General features: G+C 39.1%; 1 protein-coding gene across 2 annotated transcripts in view; it reads right to left on the minus strand.

Annotated features, from left to right (window-relative positions):
- Positions 1–2971: 2971 nt before the first annotated feature.
- LOC124613894 (nuclear transcription factor Y subunit beta) overlaps positions 2972–17872 on the minus strand; it is a 93875-nt gene continuing 78974 nt past the window's right edge. For both annotated transcript variants that reach the window (XM_047142636.1, XM_047142637.1), the window contains 2 exons: positions 6333–6396; positions 2972–3282 (listed from right to left, as the gene is read on the minus strand). In XM_047142636.1, the coding sequence (XP_046998592.1) occupies positions 3176–3282; positions 6333–6396 (171 nt within the window). In that variant the 3' untranslated portion in view covers positions 2972–3175. The remainder of the gene's footprint in view (positions 3283–6332; positions 6397–17872) is intronic.

The raw sequence follows: 17872 nt of genomic DNA on the forward strand, positions 1-17872 counted from the left end.
TTTACTGTCAATACAGTGCTGATTTAAGACATCTGTAATTGTGTCCTTATTTTGAATATATTAATATGATAAATTCCCTACAAGATTTGAAGGGCATAGTGCAACAGCTACTTGAAATTTGTTTTTAGAGCCAACAAGCTGCAATGATTTACATGTAAAACTGTTAGTCAGTGGTTTGTCTGATCAATGTGGTCAAATGTTAACAATTAAAATTTACTAGTCAGTTAGGCACAGACATATAACGAAAGTGATGTATCACTGAATTTTAAACATTGACCCAGTCAAAGTGCTTTGAGAAATTGTGGGAAGATTGCCGTCAAGCAATTTATGGCGGAGACAGTTAAGCCTTGCTTTCCCCTACAACAAATAAAGGAAACCTGAACAGAAGAAAGGAATAGGGGGTGGACACACCTGGGATTTAAGTATCTTGTGCTTGGAAGAGAGAGCTTTACCTAATTCAGGAGAATGAGCAACTTCTCCTCTGATGGATAGATACTCAAACAAATCCGACATGGCCTAAAGCACCCGCAGGCCATCTGCCCATGTTCAGGTGTTAATGGACTGTCGAGAGCAAACTGTCCGAGTCACTCAAAATCTCAAACACCCTGTGTGATTCAGGTTCATTGAGGACACAAATAACATAAAAAAATTAAGGTGTCATAAGCATCATAAAAGACAAAACAACATACTCCTAACATAAAACAGAATACTAAGCACACAGTAGAAAGTATAAGAACAAAACAAATTAAATTGAGAATAAACAATAGCAGAAAAACAGAATATACATTTATATATCTATATCATTTTTTTCCAGAAATTGGCTACATCAACAGCACTTGGCACACAAATAATAGGTCTTCACAGGAGCATGTTGTCAGACAGAATGGACAGTACACGAGATGCATTGATTTTTCAAAAAATGGTTCAAATGGCTCTGAGCACTATGGGACTTAACATCTATGGTCATCAGTCCCATAGAACTTAGAACTACTTAAACCTAACTAACCTAAGGACAGCACACAACACCCAGCCACCACGAGGCAGAGAAAATCCCTGACCCCGCCGGGAATCGAACCCGGGAACATTGATTTTTCACCTTCACACATTAATGAATTACATGGTGGCTCTAAATTTAACCACTCATGAGAAAAGTCCATTCAGCAATACCCACACAAACCTGATCTCTTCACATCTTGGAGGTTCTTCAGAATGTGCAATTCAGTTTAGTAGATGATTGTTGCATGCTTGCCTTAGTCCCTGCCTGGTCTGCTAGGCTGCCTCAGTCAGCTCTTTGTTAGTGTCTAAAGCTTTTCCTAGACTTCGGGCATTGGCGAGCATGTAGATGACCTAATAGAAGATGTGGTCCAGAAGTGAAAACTTCATTTTTCTTCTGAATTATCACTTACCTCCCACCCGTATTAGCTGGTTCTCCTCAGCCCGACCTGCGGCCTTGCTGAAGCCATAAAAACCTGTCCTTATCAAATCCAATAACCGACAACAGCACTTGCATTTTCAGAGCCATCTGTTCCTCTACAAAATGCTTCTCCCATATAGATGTCACCTGTGCATGGTGAATCTTCACTGAAGAGCAACCCCTTGCCCAGTATGCTGAAAGTCCTACTATAGCCCTCACTGACAAGCTGTACCAAAAGATCCCCCCCTCCAATGAAATTCCCATGCCTTATCCACATGTGTTCCTAACTATCCGATCATCCCTGTAATTAGCTGCTAAGGAGCATCCATCATCCTCAAAATATAACCCCATACTGGAACAACTTAACCATAACCTTTGCCACGGTTTTGGTCACTGAAGTCCAGAAATGAGGGACATCTTACCCACAACTCGCAAGTTGTATTCCTCCACCACCACGCAGTGTATCAAACTCTTAGTCCAACCTTTTGCTGCATCTGCTCCCCAACCCTGTGTTACACACCCCTGTGGAAGTTCAATGTTCAAGACACGTATGACGCATTCACCCAGTACATTCTACGTCTGTCCTGCCACAGGCATATCTTACCCTATCACACACAGGGCACCTTGTGAAAGAAGTATCAACCTGTGAAAGTAGCCATGTCATACACCAAGTCCATTTTCAGTTCTGGACAGTGTTTTATGTGGGCCTGACCACCAACTTGTCCACCACAACAAATGACTATCGCCAAACAGTGGCAGGGCACACTGCAGATCACAAAAGCTTGGTGCTGACAACTCAGTGCTTCAACTCAATGCCAGTATTTAACTCTTACACTAATACAGTTTTAGCTTTCCATTTTAGCACATAAATAATTGAAATAATATAATACTGTCATTATTCTGTTCTGGATTTTCCATTGTTTAAATCTACAATGGTATAAGTAACATGACAATCTTACTCAATCTGATCCATTATAACAAAATAAAACAAAACTTTTTATAGGATCAAGACTGATTGGTCTCCAGATTGACTTCTGTTTATTACAGAACAGCACTCAATAGACACCTTGGCAATTAATACATACACACAAAAAATGTGACAAGCTATCAATAATATTCCCTGGCTTTAGAAGAGTGGCACATTTGAAAATTATAAATTATTCTGTTACTTAAATTCTTAAAAATTTTTTTACATCTTTACATGAAACTGATAAATTTGTCTTTTGGGTTGTCTGCTGAGGAGACTGTTCTGATACAGTATAGTTTATACCATAATAACTTAACACTCTGGATGAGAGGAACTTTTCACTGTCACCATGCTTAGGTTAAAGAGGAACAAACGGGGCATATGGAATTATATAACCTTAGCAACTATTAATAAAAACTATATGATATTTTTAATTTTTTAATTAAATGCATTATTATGATTCCCTTACTACAAAAATACATTCTGGTAAATAACAATGCACATAAAGGCAAGATAGAAAAGGTTATTAATAAACACAAATTTGACCTTCAATACCAAACAATGAAATAAAGTGGAACATTTCTTTGTAATTAAAAATACAATGAAATTTTATTCAAAATCATATTATATAAATCCATTATTACACTTATTACAATATAATACAAGTAGTTTCCCCTTAGCAACTCTCAAATTCCTTACAATGGAGTATATAAGTCTGCCTTCTTAAAAAGGCTTCACAAATATCAACAGGCTTATATCTGTTTTTACAGATTTTATCTGATGCCAAATATACTTTATGGGAGTTGAAATTGTTGGATCTGTTCAGGATATGTGTATATCACTGTTTCTCCAGCTCCATTTTGCTCAGATGTAATGATGTTACCTTGTAAGGTCTGGGTACCTGAAACAGAAAGTTCTATGTAGTTTCTTCCACACTGTATACGAATGAATGATAAAAGCCATAATTTGGAAAAGAGATTTGCCATCAAACGGATTTTTTTTCCTTGTCTGCTTATGGTAAAGGTGGATAAGAAGTTGCAGGAGCTTTATGGTTAACGATTTCCAATAGTACACAATGAAACTTGTGCTCCTATTGTTAAAAGCATATAAATCACACTTAGCAAAGAACACTAATGTTTCTACTCCATTTAATGGAAACAAATGTTAAGCTACTGTCTATACCTCTGCAGCCAATCTACTTAATCTACCAATTTGTTAACCAAAAGACTAGCTATCTTTAAAAGCACGAATTTTATGGTCTAAATAACATTAAATTTGTACTCAGTGAACTGCAAGTTAGTCACCAATAATGTTACTGTAGTAGAGCTACTGTTGTTGTTGTTGTTGTTGTTGTTGTTGTCTTCAGTCCTGAGACTAGTTTGATGCAGCTCTCTATGCTACTCTATCCTGTGCAAGCTTCTTCATCTCCCAGTACCTACTGCAACCTACATCCTTCTGAATCTGCTTAGTGTATTCATCTCTTGGTCTCCCTCTACGATTTTTACCCTCCACACTGCCCTCCAAAACTAAATTGATGTCTCAGGACATGTCCTACGAATCGATTCCTTCTTCTAGTCACGTTGTGCCACAAACTTCTCTTCTCCCCAATCCTATTCAATACTTCCTCATTAGTTATGTGATCCACCCATCTAATCTTTAGCATTCTTCTGTAGCACCACATTTCGAAAGCTTCTATTCTCTTCTTGTCCAAACTATTTATCGTCCATGTTTCACTTCCATACATGGCTACACTCCATACAAATACTTTCAGAAATGACTTCCTGACACTTAAATCTATACTTTAGTAGAGCTACTAAAGTGAGAGCAAACTCTTTTCTGCGCATATTGTAATGTTACATCCTATTCATAGTTTCCTAAATCCTTTTATTATGTCATCCATTATCTATTGTTCCCTTTGGCATGACGAGCAGCCTTCAGCAGTGTATCCTCCATTGCTGTTAAATACAGTCTCTCCCTACATTCAGTCCCTTAATATCTGAGGACTCATGTTTTCTTCAAACCTAACTGCACACATTCACTGATTACAAATCTAGCTTTCTACCTTTGAGTCAGTCATTCGCTTTCTTCTAACACAGACATCACTGAGCATCTGATGACTCTGTTAAAATTTTGGGAGAAGATATTTCTAAATTTTGCAAAAGTAGTAACACCTCTATGACTCCATCGTTCTGGTCTTACTCTAAGTTTGAATATATTAATACTTCTAAAGCTCCAATCCCATGAACTAAGCAAGCGTACATGCCTTTGCTGATAAACTGTTTTTATGTAGACCATTTCCAAATCATTATGACACACTAACAATGCTTCTGAATTTCAAGAGATTCTTTACAGCCTTAAAAAAAGCAATTTATGCAGACTGGTTGCATAGAGTAATGGTTAAGGTAGAGTTCCCAACTGCAATAGGTTATGGGTTCAGATTACCTGAGAAGGTTAAAAATTTAATTTTAAATCTGTATTGAAATGTCTTTGGTCATTTTTTAAATTTCTTTTCCTTTGTCCCATTTTAATCACTGTATTAACTTTTTCAATTGCTCCCATATTTCCTTTCTATCCTCCTTTTTCCACTTGCAATCTTTGTGCATGTGAATTTAATTATATATACTTATCTATCATAATATTTAAACATTTGAAAATTTGATCTATTGGTTAAAAAACAAAGGACAAAATAATCTACATTGACTGTGCAATGGTGTAAAAAATTGTATTTTTCATTATAAGATGTACATTTCTTTTTAACAAGATTCAAAGTTTTTTAGATGATAATCTTAATACAAACATTTAAAACAAATTCTTAATGTGCTATGGCCAAAAAAATTCAGATGACGCAAATGAAAGAAGAGTTTATAAGTGGAGGTCAATGGACATCAGGCTGCTCCTCAGTGCGCAACACTGTCAGCCATTTTAGGTGTCTTCCTTCCACAATACACACTACTGTACACCAGAACACTGTACTGAAAGCCCCGATAATGTCACCACCTGATACACCCTCTGACTTGATAAATCTGATGACTGTTCTGTCTCTCCTGCATGCATATAGCTGGTGGAGGGGCAATGTTCACATTATCAGAGTAGCAAGCAAGCAGATGTGGGTACTGCACTTATGCTTTTCATGCACGAAATATTTATTTATATTCTCTTGCTTTCAGCAAAGTAAGCTGCAATTATACCTGTATATAAATGTATTTCTACATGAAAAATTTTAGTTCACGTCACAATCACTAAGATCCGGCAGTTTGTACAACTATTTCAAAATTATTCATGTCCCTTGTTAATTTACTAGTGCTTGGAATACAAAAATATAGTAACTACTTTGTTAATTAAGCAGAAAAAATAAAAAACAAATGTTCTTATGGCCAGCTTTCTTGCCACTAGAGGCAACAGCATTTATCTAACCATCAACTTTCACTGCAGTAAGTGTCGTGACTGCATATGTTAGACTGTGGTATTACAGAGTCCAGGTCTGAATGCGTTATGGAGAACATACTCTTAAGCCCAGAATGAAATTTTTACTCTGCAGCAGAGAGTGTGCTGATATGAAACTTACTGACTCCTGAGTTTGAGTCTTGGTCCGACACACAGTTTTAATCTGCCATGAAGTCTCATACTCTTATGTCCTCTTACAACGTGAATGTTTGCAAACCATTGTTTTATTTTATGTTTTTTTTCCTTTATTTCTGTCTCCTTTTATTAGCAGCACAATTCCAGTTTAAAACTATTTCCAATTAATGCTTCAGCTACAGCAGTTTCTAACCACATAGTATGGCATCAACAAGAAATCCATTCACTAATGCACAAGGGGCATTCAGTGGCACACCTTTCATGCTTATAACACACACACTCTCTCTCTCTCTCTCTCTCTCTCTCTCTCTCTCTCTCTCTAGTTTCTCTCTGACTACACAAAATAAAAAAGGAAGAAAGAAAAATACTTACTAAATGTTTCATCAGGCATCTCTTCATACATTTCTGCTACTAGTGGCTTGTCTACCTTGGTAGCCTGAAACAAAGACCAAAAGTTGGCAAACTTTTTATAGCAAATGTAGAATTCCCTAAATCCACATTTCTTGAAGATAAAAGAAAAGTTAAAAATCACACTGATTGCAGAATTAATGATATTATCTGTGTGTTGTAAATATACAACCAGTAAAAGATTAAATCACTGACTAGCAATTGCACTAAGTTGGGAATATGTATCTATTAAAGATGAAACAAAGAGTAACATACATATACAGTTGACAACATTTTGATATCTTTAACTGCAACTAGTTACCTTATGAGCAGACAGGACAAACAAATTGAAATAAAAGAGACTGAACATTCTGAATTTACACTGGGTATTGCTATTAAGTTTCTAGAAACAACCATAGATGGCACTACTAAGGTACTATATTATTGTTTTAAAATTTGTCATCTGAGTTATACACTGCAGCTCAGAAATTAGACAGGTGATTTGTTTGCAATGAATATTTACAGAAGCAAAGTTGCAAAAACCACAAATTACATATGAAAGTTTTTGTTGGATGACTTTTGATGATTTTCTTAAAAGCATTAACCGACAATGGCTCTAACCACTTTCTTAAACTTCTACATCATGATTTTTAGAAAAGGCTACGTGAAATTCGTTTTCAGAATTTTATTGTGGCCACACTTCCATCGGAAACGAATTTCATGAAGGTTGAACAAAACTAGTTGTTGTGCCAAAAAACAGTGATGCTGTGTGCAACAAGACTGAAGAGGATCTAACAGTGAGATAGGGGCATTCTTAGGCATGTCAACGAAGTTTTATTCTGCATAAACATTTAGTTGTAAAAAAAAAAAAAAAAAAAAAAAAAAAAAAATGTCTGTTCACTGTGGATCCCACATGATCTGACCAAAATTCTAGCGTATGCATGTATAAATAAAATGCATAAAAGTTCAACTGGTAAAATGCAAAACCTGTGAACAACAGTGCCTAGGGAGAAGAATTTTGGATGTAACTGTAGAAGCAGCAATCAATTATATGGTTATTCCAAAATGAATGGAAGCCAACAGACACTTTGTTTAAAAGGTTGTGAACTGCAGATTTTTTAAAAAAGAAACACAGAAAGGTAGGACATTCAGAAAACGGAATCTTGAAAAAGATGGATGATAGTTTCAAATAAGGCAACAACTCACAAATAGGCAACAGAAATACAGGGTGATCCAAACTGATCTTTACAAGTTTTATTACATATATTTAAGAAATGGGGATTGGTAGAAAGGTGCAGTCTGCAGTGTAATGTTCACCCACACTTTAAGATATTTCTTTTTTATTTATTTTGCAATTGGTTACTGACAAAAACAGCCACCCTCAGCAGATAGCAGAATGTGGGAATGGTTGATAGAGATCAAATCCAACACTTAGGTCCAGCAGAATTTCTGGACATGTTACAGAAGCACACCACCATTACATCCAACCATCTGAAGGTTATAGACCTATGTACGGTTCAAAGAACGTGGAATGTGTGCAACAGGAGTTTATCTGGAGCCTAAGTACATCAATCCAGCAAGCCTCTCAACAGTTGGAGCTACTGCCTCCGACAGTGCACAGGGTGCCAACAAGAGACTGAAGCTTCACACCTACAAGGTGCAACTGCTGCATGCACTCCAGTCTGACTACAGGCCAAAATGCAAAGCATTTGCAGCAAAATTCTGAGTCGCATCTACGATGACCGTGACTATCTGAAAAAGGCAAGGTTCACAGGCGTAGCTTGCTTTTGTGTGGGTGGTAAAGTATACCCACACAATGTGAGGCTCTAGGGTTGTGGGGAAACATCCAGAGCTCAGTTAGGGATACAGCAAAGGAAACACACACACATGGGAAACCCAGTGGGCAAGAAGAACTGGTTTGGAAAGGAATGTGCAGATGCCCTGGTAAGGGGAAAGGAAGCCAGGAGCAAGTGGCTAAAGGGGACAAATCCGGCACAGGGCAAAGCACAATTTGAGGTGGTCCAAAAGACTATACAAGCAATTCTGAGAAGAGGAAAGAGGAAATACATAAGGGATATCATCATTGAAGCAGAAACAGACTTCAGAGGACAAAAGACTAGGGAAATGTTTCTGAAGGTGAAGTAACTCTGCAAAGGTCACCAGGCCAAGCAGAAATTTGTCAAAGATTCCCATGTTAAGATCCTGATGAACGATAGCGACATAGCTGAGAGATGGAAAGAGTACTTTCGACAGCTGCTAAACTGTGATGAACCCGAACTGCAGTTTGATTTCCAGTACCCAATTACAGCCGATGCAGACTATCCCCCACCTACCCTGGATGAGATAAAAACCATAATCAGACACCTTAAACAGAATAAGAGTACAGGTGAAGATGGAATACAGGCTGAAATGATCCTGGCAGGAGGAGAGAAACTTGCAGAAAAAATACACTGACTGATACAGGCAATATGGACCAAAGAAGAACTACCAGGAGAATGGAAAACAGCTCCGATTTGTCCAATACATAAGAAGAGCGACAAACTGAAATGTGACAACTATCGAGGAATCATCCTGCTTAACGTCTGCTATAAGATGCTGTCCAATTGCCTCATACACAGAATTCAGCCAGTGGCAGAATCGGTGATTGGCGAGTCCAAGGAAGTTTACGGCCAGGACGGTCAACAGTAGATCACATCTTCAATCTCCAGCAGCTCACTGAGAAACTGGGTGAATATGGTAAAGATGCGCATATTTTATTCGTTGATTTTAAGAGGGCCTATGACTGTATACATCGCAAGAGCCTGCTCAACTGTTTAAGGGAGTTTGGCATAGCAGAGAAACTCATCAATCTGATAAAGATCTGTCTGAACAAAACACGTGCAAAGGTGAAGATGGGAAATCGCGTAACTGAGGAGGTTAAAACTGTGACAGGACTCAGGCAAGGAGATGGGTTGCCCCTATTCTGTTCAACTTTGCCCCCGAGAAGATCATACGCGAGACCTCCCAAGAGAGCGAAGGGATTGAAATCAAAGGAAAGAGACTGGCATACATAGCCTATGCAGACGACATCTTTTTACTCTCTAGGTCGGAAGAGGAGTAGGAGCAAATGACCAAAGCACTAAAGGAGGCTGCCAGCAAATTTGGGCTAAACATAAACGAAGGCAAGAGAGTGCCTTGTTATGATGTGTGGTCATTATCAGACTGCTGATCATCTACAATCACTGCAGGTTGGGGACCAATCCTACAAGTGAGTGCAAGAATTCAAATACCTAGGGGCACTTTTCACTGAAAACTCCATGTGAAGCAGGAAACCGACCTTACCACAGCCTAGCACAACTGCTTTGGTCCAGATATCTCTAGTATACGGAAACAGGACTTCCATAAGCTCCTTGTTTTTGAGAGAAAAGTGCTTCGGGAGATCTTCAGTCCAGTTCTGGATGCAAATACAGGGAATGGAGGATCAAATACAACCAAGAGCTTGAGGAACTATAACAGTTCCTGCTATGCTGGGGTGCTGGTAAAGTCAAACGAATGCAGTGGGTCGGCCATGTGGCCCGGATGGAGGCTCACAGATGGCCTCGGAAGCTCCTGGATTTCACACATACAGGAAAGAGACCGCCAGAGAGACAAGAAGCGTTGGAGGGATGGACTCCATGAAGATTTAAACCAAGTGTCAACATATGTGAACGGACGGTGGATAGCAGCAATGGACAGAATACAGTGGAGGAGGAAACTTGTAGATGCGTGCAGTCCACTGGGCCTGATCACATAGTAGTAGTAGTAGTAGTAGTAGTAGTAAGTGGTAGTAAGTAGTAGTAAATCAGCCCTTCTAAATAAAAACTGATAATGTCAGGCTTATGGGGAAGCATACAAATCAGCTTCTCCTTAACAACGCATGTAAAAAAGTAATTCTTTCCAGCACTACCACCATGCTATGCACATTTTCAGGTGTGGTAGCACTTTGATGAGCACTGTGTCATCTGCCTATAGCAATGCATCATATGGTCAGCACCTTCTCTAATTAACTTAATGGGTTACTGTATCCCCAGGCATCATGATCAACTGTGACGATACACAAAGTGACCACCAGTATAAGTGGTTCCCCTCCACCATGTTCCAAAAGCCTCATGCCCTTGAAATGAAAATTCACTTCTGAACGTGGAAGAATCTATTGAAGGTCTACAGTATAGGGTGTGGAAGGCACAGGAAAACCACCACATTAAAGACTGTTATGGTATCTCTAGCCCCACTGGACAAAACACTTTAAGGAATAGCTGTTCCTGAGAAGGAATATTCTGGAGTAATGTGTCCACAATCCGACCTCCAGATGGGCATTATCCCAGGAAAAGTGTGCTAAGAGATTAAACAAGAAGAAGACAAATTCCTGGACTGAGGATTGGAGCCCATAATATAACAATGAATGAGAACGGTAAACTGGAAGATGTGAAGAAGGAAATAAAGAGATATAGCAGCATTTTAGGACACTGTAATGTGTGATGGGAAGGAGAAGGAGAGAGTAAGGTGAATTACAAGGGAGGAGACCACAAAGGAGAAGGAGCAGTAAGATTATTGTACAAGAAGAAAAATAGAAAAGATGAAATAAGAACAGTGATAATGGGAGACTGGAATAGCAAATTGGGGATATGTAGGCATGGAAAGGATGTTGGAGATTATGGACTAGGACAAAGGAATTAAAGGGAAGACAAAGTGACAGGGTCTGAGAGAGTCTTGGCTTTTGGATTGCCAACATGTGGTCATGAATCATAAAAAAATACTGTATACATGAAAAAGCAATGTTTATAGACCCAGCTACCAGAAGGATTACTTTTTAACTAATCAAAGATTTAAAAACAGCGTCAGTACATCTATAACTTTTTCAAGAGGAGATGCCAATACAAATCACAACTTGCTTGTAACAGACACAATAACTAGGTCAAAACATGTTAAAAAGAGACAACTTGTAAATAAGTGGAACCTGGCAAAACTGAAGAACGAAGGTGCCAAGCCTTTTACACATAGTATGGGAGACAGATTGAGAATAGTGAGACTAAGCCTGGATATATCCGAGGAGTGGGTTACTAGCAGAGAGTCAATGTAGAAAACTTTAGAGAAAGAATTTGAAAAAGTGGAAGAAAGGAGGAATAAAAAGGAATGGATCACATAGTATGTATTGAAAAATGGATGAACAGAGAAAATGGAAAATGACTATTCAGAAGAAGGTAAATGACAATATAGGAAACTGAACAACGATCTGCGGAGGACTACTGACAAAGCAACAGAAGACTGGATGAAAAAGCAATTTGAGCAAATAGAACCATTTTCGAGGAAAAATAGATGAAAGGTACAGAGTTGCAAAGTGTATAACAATGGAAAAATAAGTAAACAAGGAATGCTAACCAAGCGGGAAAAGGTAACAATGAATACTGACAAAAACAAACATGTACTGAAGACATACGCAGAATGTCTATTTGATTCTATGTGCTCAGCATGAAGGATTAGTCCTAGACGATGAACAAGAATGTGACAAAAATCACTGGAGACCAATAACGGACAAAGTGATTAAAATGATCCAGGATCTAAAGGAATGAAAAGCAATGGACAGCGATCAAATACCATCCACGGGGCTGGATGCCTTTGGGAATGATACTGTAACTGGAATTACAAATCTGGTCAGTAGAATATATGGCACAGGTGTCTAGCTTCAATATCACCATAAGACCATAATGTTTCCCGTAACAAAGAAATGAAATAGCAATTAATGTAAAGACTATATAGGACAATTAGTTTTCTATGCCTTGCTATCAGGGCTGTGACCAGAACAGTGTTGAGAGGAATAGAAAGGAAAATAGAGGAGAATATCAGTTCAGAGTTAGAAAAGAAACAGGGTCCAGAGGTGCAATTTGGTGTCTTGCAACGTAAATTTGTTTCATTGACTGGGAATATGCATTTGACAAAACTGACTAGGCTCTGCTGTTGAAAAGATAGATTGGAAGGATAGCAGTTTGATAAAGTAACCCTTTATGGGGCAGAAAATGATAGTTCGAGTATAAGATGAAACTGAAGAGATGTGAGTCAGGGTGGTTGTATGTCACCAGCACTTTTCGATATATGTGCTGAAAAGCTATTCAATAAGGCCTTGGGAAAACCAAAAGGACTTGTAGTGAAAGGAGAAAGAATAAAAACCATCAAGTATGCTGATAACATGACTGTGCTAGCAGAAACGGAGGTAGAGCTTCTCACAATGAAGGAGAATATTGTTAAGTGTGGGTGAAGAGTTTGGAATGAAATTGACCATTGGCAAGGCCAAAGCAATGGGAATCAGAAAAGATAACATAATTAGTGTACCCCAGATGGTATTAGAAGAGGTTCAGTCATTCCAGTATTTGGAAAGCTTGATAAGTTCCAGTGGAAGTTGTACACAGGAAGCGAGATGCAGAATGTCAATGGGAAAGAAAGCTTTAGGGAGAGAGAAAGGTTTGTTAACAGCCAGAAGTATCCCCATTTACTTAGAAAGAGGTTAGATAAACATTTTGTATTGAGTGTGATGTCTTATGGTTCCGAAATGTGGACAGTCACACAGAAAGAACAAAAATATTTAGAAAGTTTTGAAATGTGGTAACAGAGAAAGTGCAATGGACCAATAGAATGAGAAATGAGGTGCTGGAGAGAGTCAGAGAGGAGAGAAAATTCAGGAGGATGATAAAGAAGACAAAAACTTCTTGGATGGGACACACATTACTTAGGAATTGTCTACTACAGAGAACCATGTAGGGAAAAGAGGGAGCTAATCTCAAAACACACACACACACACACACACACACACACACACACACACACACACACACACAAAGTATACACCTGTCCTTTTTTCCCCCTAAGGTAAGTCTTTCTGCTCCCAGGATTGGAATAACTCCTTACCCTCTCCCTTAAAACCCACATCCTTTCATCTTTCCCTCTTTCCTGATGAAGCAACCTTGGGCTGCGAAAGCTTGAAATTTGTGTTTGTATGTTTTTTTATTGTGTCTATCTACCAGCACTTTCACGTTTGGTAAGTTACAGCATATTTGCTATTAACATATATTTTTTCCCACATGGAATATTTTCCTCTATTATATATATTATTTTTATAATTCTATAAGTGATCTATTTATGTAACTGTGCAATACTGGCTTTAAGAGGTTGCCTTAATTCGCACGAGAACATCCCCTTCGTCTGTGAAAACTTCCTAACCAAGAAACAGCAAGTAAACATTACAGACTTTACGAAATGTCTGTTGTGCATTTGTGGTGCAACAGTTGGTGGCCGTAATTAATTAATTACCTTTTTTTTTGGGGGGGGGGGGGGGGGGGGGGGGGAGACAGAGAGATGCACAACAGCATGGGCTGTGAAGGCAGGCAATGGAATTGAGCATGTTATGGTCAGCAACAAGTCCTGTCACACTGTGGTCAACTCTGCTCTTGGTCACAGACAATATCCGTTCAATCGTGTGTTGGACAATATCCATACATTCACATGGACAGTTAAATGGTGGTCATGATTATATAAATACAAATGCACTACGAACCTCAACCTCATGGAACATCAGTCCTTTCCTATGGCCCCATCTTTAGTTGCACATCAAAAGTCCCTAATGTTGGACTGGTCAAAGATTACTATAATGAAAAGATTTTGTTGCCAACTATCCCTCCCACCAAAACTGAGAAAAGTAACATTGAATTCACTCTCTTCCAGACTATATCTCCATCCAATTATGACCCTCCCCCACTTCCACCCAACCACCCTCTGGTTATCATCCCAGAATTACTTCCAGATGTCATCTTCCTTTCTCAAGGACATAATCCTCTAACTGAAAGAAAGGACAGTCATACACAACCTTAAAATGTACCTGTTTTGATCATCCTCACAGTCTTTATCTACTGGAATATTTTCATGATGAAATGCAGTGATTACCTGACAAAGAAGATGCCAGCAGTCTGACTCTTTCACCTACACTATGTGACCGAAAGTATCCGGACAGCACCATAAACATACTTTTTCATATTAGGTGCATTATGCTGCCAACTACTGCCAGGTACTCCATACCAGTAACCTCAGTAGTCATGAGACATTGTGAGAGATCAGAATGGGGTGCTCCACGGAACTCACGGACTTCAAACGTGGTCAGGTGATTGGGTGTCACTTGTGTCATGCAGCTGTACGCGAGACTTCCACACTCCTAAACATTCCAAGGGCCGCTGTTTTTGATGTGATAGTAAAGTGGAAATGTGAAAGGACACGCCCAGCACAAAATTATACAGGCCGACTTCATCTGTTGACTGAGAGACTGCCGACAGTTGAAGATGGTGGTCATGTGTAATAGGCAGACAGCTATCTGGACCATCACACAGGAATTCCAAACTGCATCAGGATCCACTGCAAGTACTATGACAGTTAGGTGGGAGGTGACAAACCTTGGATTTCATGGTCGAGCGACTGCTCGTAAGCCACACACACACACACACACACACACACACACACACACACACACACACACACACACCAGTAAATACCAAATGACGCCTCACTTGTTGTAAGGAGTGTAAACACTGGACAACTAAACAATGGTAAAACATTGTATGGACATCTGTCAGTGTGTGTAGTGCCAACACTAAAATTTGGAGGCGGTGGTATTATGGTGTGGTTGTGTTTTTCATGGAGGGGGCTTGCACCCCTTATTGTTTTGCATGGACTATCACAGTACAGACCTACATTGATGTTTAAGCACCTTCTTGCTTCCCACTGTTGAAGAGCAATTTGGGGATGGCGGTTGCATCTTTCAACACTATCGAGCATCTGTTCATAATGCACGGCCTGTGGCAGAGTGGTTACATGACAATAACATCCTTGTGATGGACTGGCCTGCTCAGAGTCCTGACCTGCATCCTATAGAACACCTTTTGGATGTTTTGGAATGCCGACTTCATGCCAGATCTCACCGACCAACATCGACACCTCCCCTCAGTGCAGCACTCTGTGACGAATGGGCTGCCATTCCCCAAGGAACCATCCAGCACCTGACTGAACGTATGCCTGTGAGAGTGGAAGCTGTCATCAAGGGTAAGGGAGGGCAAACACCATATTAAATTCCAGCATTACCGATGGAGGGCGCCATGAACTTTTAAGTTATTTTCAGCCAGGTGTCTGGATACTTTTGATCACATGGTGTACAAGCCCTAACACACTGATTACATCCCAGAAAACCAACATAACCACTAATTACTACACAAATTGCTACACCCAAGCCCGATAATGTCTCCTCAATCAATCTCCCTCTATGCCCCTACTACCCATACGTCCATATTCCGTATCACCTAGCCACCCTAAACGCCCCACTGCAGCTGGTTACTGTGCTTCTATGTAATCAATCATGGTGCTACTTGACTGAAACCAATGCATTAACAGCGGCCTCATTTATAAAATCAATGATATCAACTATTTTCTTCATTACCTCTCCACTGTTCCCATGTCATTTTCACCCACATGTTGGCTTGTCACGCTTGATGTCACATCAATCCTTGTAATCTGGTTTCCAAACCTGTTTCCATCCCCTCCCCAGCCACACCCCAATACAAGCTTCTCTGAATTACATACAAGGATGTTGTTCTAAAGCCAGTTTTACGCAAACAATGTTTTTTCTGAACCGACTACTTGTGGTGGGAGTGGGTATGCAACAACAATGTTCAGCTGGCTGGGTAAGTGTAGAATTCTAAAATCAAGAGTATGTGTAGAGTGAACATGGGCTGAACTGCGGGGCAATAGTGCCAACTGCTAACACTGGAGTCTACTAACTCATGCTCACTCGTCTTATAGTAATGGATTTTTATTTTCTTGATCTTTGTTTAACAGTTTGCTTCATTATTTTGTGAGACACTGCAACATTCTTCGTATGAACATTCTCCCACAAGAATGGGAAAAAAAAACTTAAGTTTTAAAACACATGAAGAAACAGCCTACACTGTGCATAGATAATGTAAATAGAAAATACCAAAGTTTTCTTAAAACTGTTTCAACAGTTGGAGAAAATAAATCAGCTCTGCTCATGGACAATAACAGTTCTACACATTATTTAACACTTAGACAGAAGCAGCTTAACAAATAAAGTAAAAAAAAATTTGTATGTACTGCCTCCCAAATATTGTTTTGTATGTTTGTTTGTATACACTTTCTCAGGCAAATAAATTGGGTGTTTTGAAAGGTTAGAATGACACTTTTTATAATCATTTAGATCCAAGCAGTGTGGAAGACTTATGAACTATACCACCCATCATTTACGGTCCCTAAATGCTGTTACTACATTTTTACTTTCTATAAGAATGATAGTCCTTTTGCATCCTCACTTTCACTGTTCAGCACTAAGTGACGTTACATCATGCTGCGTGCAGCCATTACATGGGTGCAAGTAGTACACTGCCCGAGTGGCATGGTCAACTGTGTCCACAGTGTGTGTATTTCACAACATGAAATTAGACACCTAGGCTCTGAAGTAAATTTGAACAATGGCTGTAACATCAGGAAAATTTTAGAAGTTGACATATTGCCTGTCCTTCAGCCATTTCAACAGGATAAATTTCAACATGAAAATGCCCAGCCATGTACTGTTAGGAGTGTGCATGCCATCTTAAAAAGAACAATGGCTATTGTTGCTTCCCTGGCCTTCATGTTCTTAAGAAGACATGTAGTGCAGCAAACATGTCTGGCTTAGAGTCGTTCACAACTTGTTCACAATAGTGCCCCAACAAGCATAGTGGATTCTTTGTAGAATAATATAAACTGTGAAGAAAGGGTTCTCAAGAAAGCGAATTATGACCTTCTCAGATAACATGCTTAACCTTTTTAGATACTCTGACTGCAACACATTGGGGTTTTATACCATCCTGAATTCTCGGTCAGAGATCATACATAGCAGTGTGATCATATTCATTTGCATACTGTGAAGAGCCTAATGTGTGGTACAGGGAGATCATTTTCACAAATTTGCTTAAGGGAGTTAAGTTTACAGAATAAAGATTATCTGAAATTGCAATCTATGTTGGTGAATGTGTTGAAGGGAGGAACCTTAGGTGTCTCACTGGCAAAGATGTTTATATATCTGATACAATATGACATTACAGTGCCCAAGTTTATCCAGACTACAAAGCAAACTTCTTTCAGACAGGCATGCACGTCTGAAGCGACAGGCACTTCAGCAATGACAGCCTTTACGAAATACGTGAAATGTATTCACAGTTGTGAATATGAACAGTATACAGCTGATGGTTGTTCATATTCGCAACCACAAATACATTTCATGTACTTATCGAACAATGGAAAATCCAGAATGGAATGTAACAATATTATGAAAAAGGTTAGTTGCTGCTTACCATATAGTGGAGATGCTAAGTCACAGACAGGCACAAGAAAAAGACTCAGAAAGTGAGCTTTTAGTCCCACATGCACGCACACAGTGTCTCTAGCTGATGTGCATATGTTGTCCATTTTCGACAAAG

This window comes from Schistocerca americana, chromosome 4, assembly GCF_021461395.2.
Source record: "Schistocerca americana isolate TAMUIC-IGC-003095 chromosome 4, iqSchAmer2.1, whole genome shotgun sequence".
Taxonomy (NCBI): domain Eukaryota; kingdom Metazoa; phylum Arthropoda; class Insecta; order Orthoptera; family Acrididae; genus Schistocerca; species Schistocerca americana.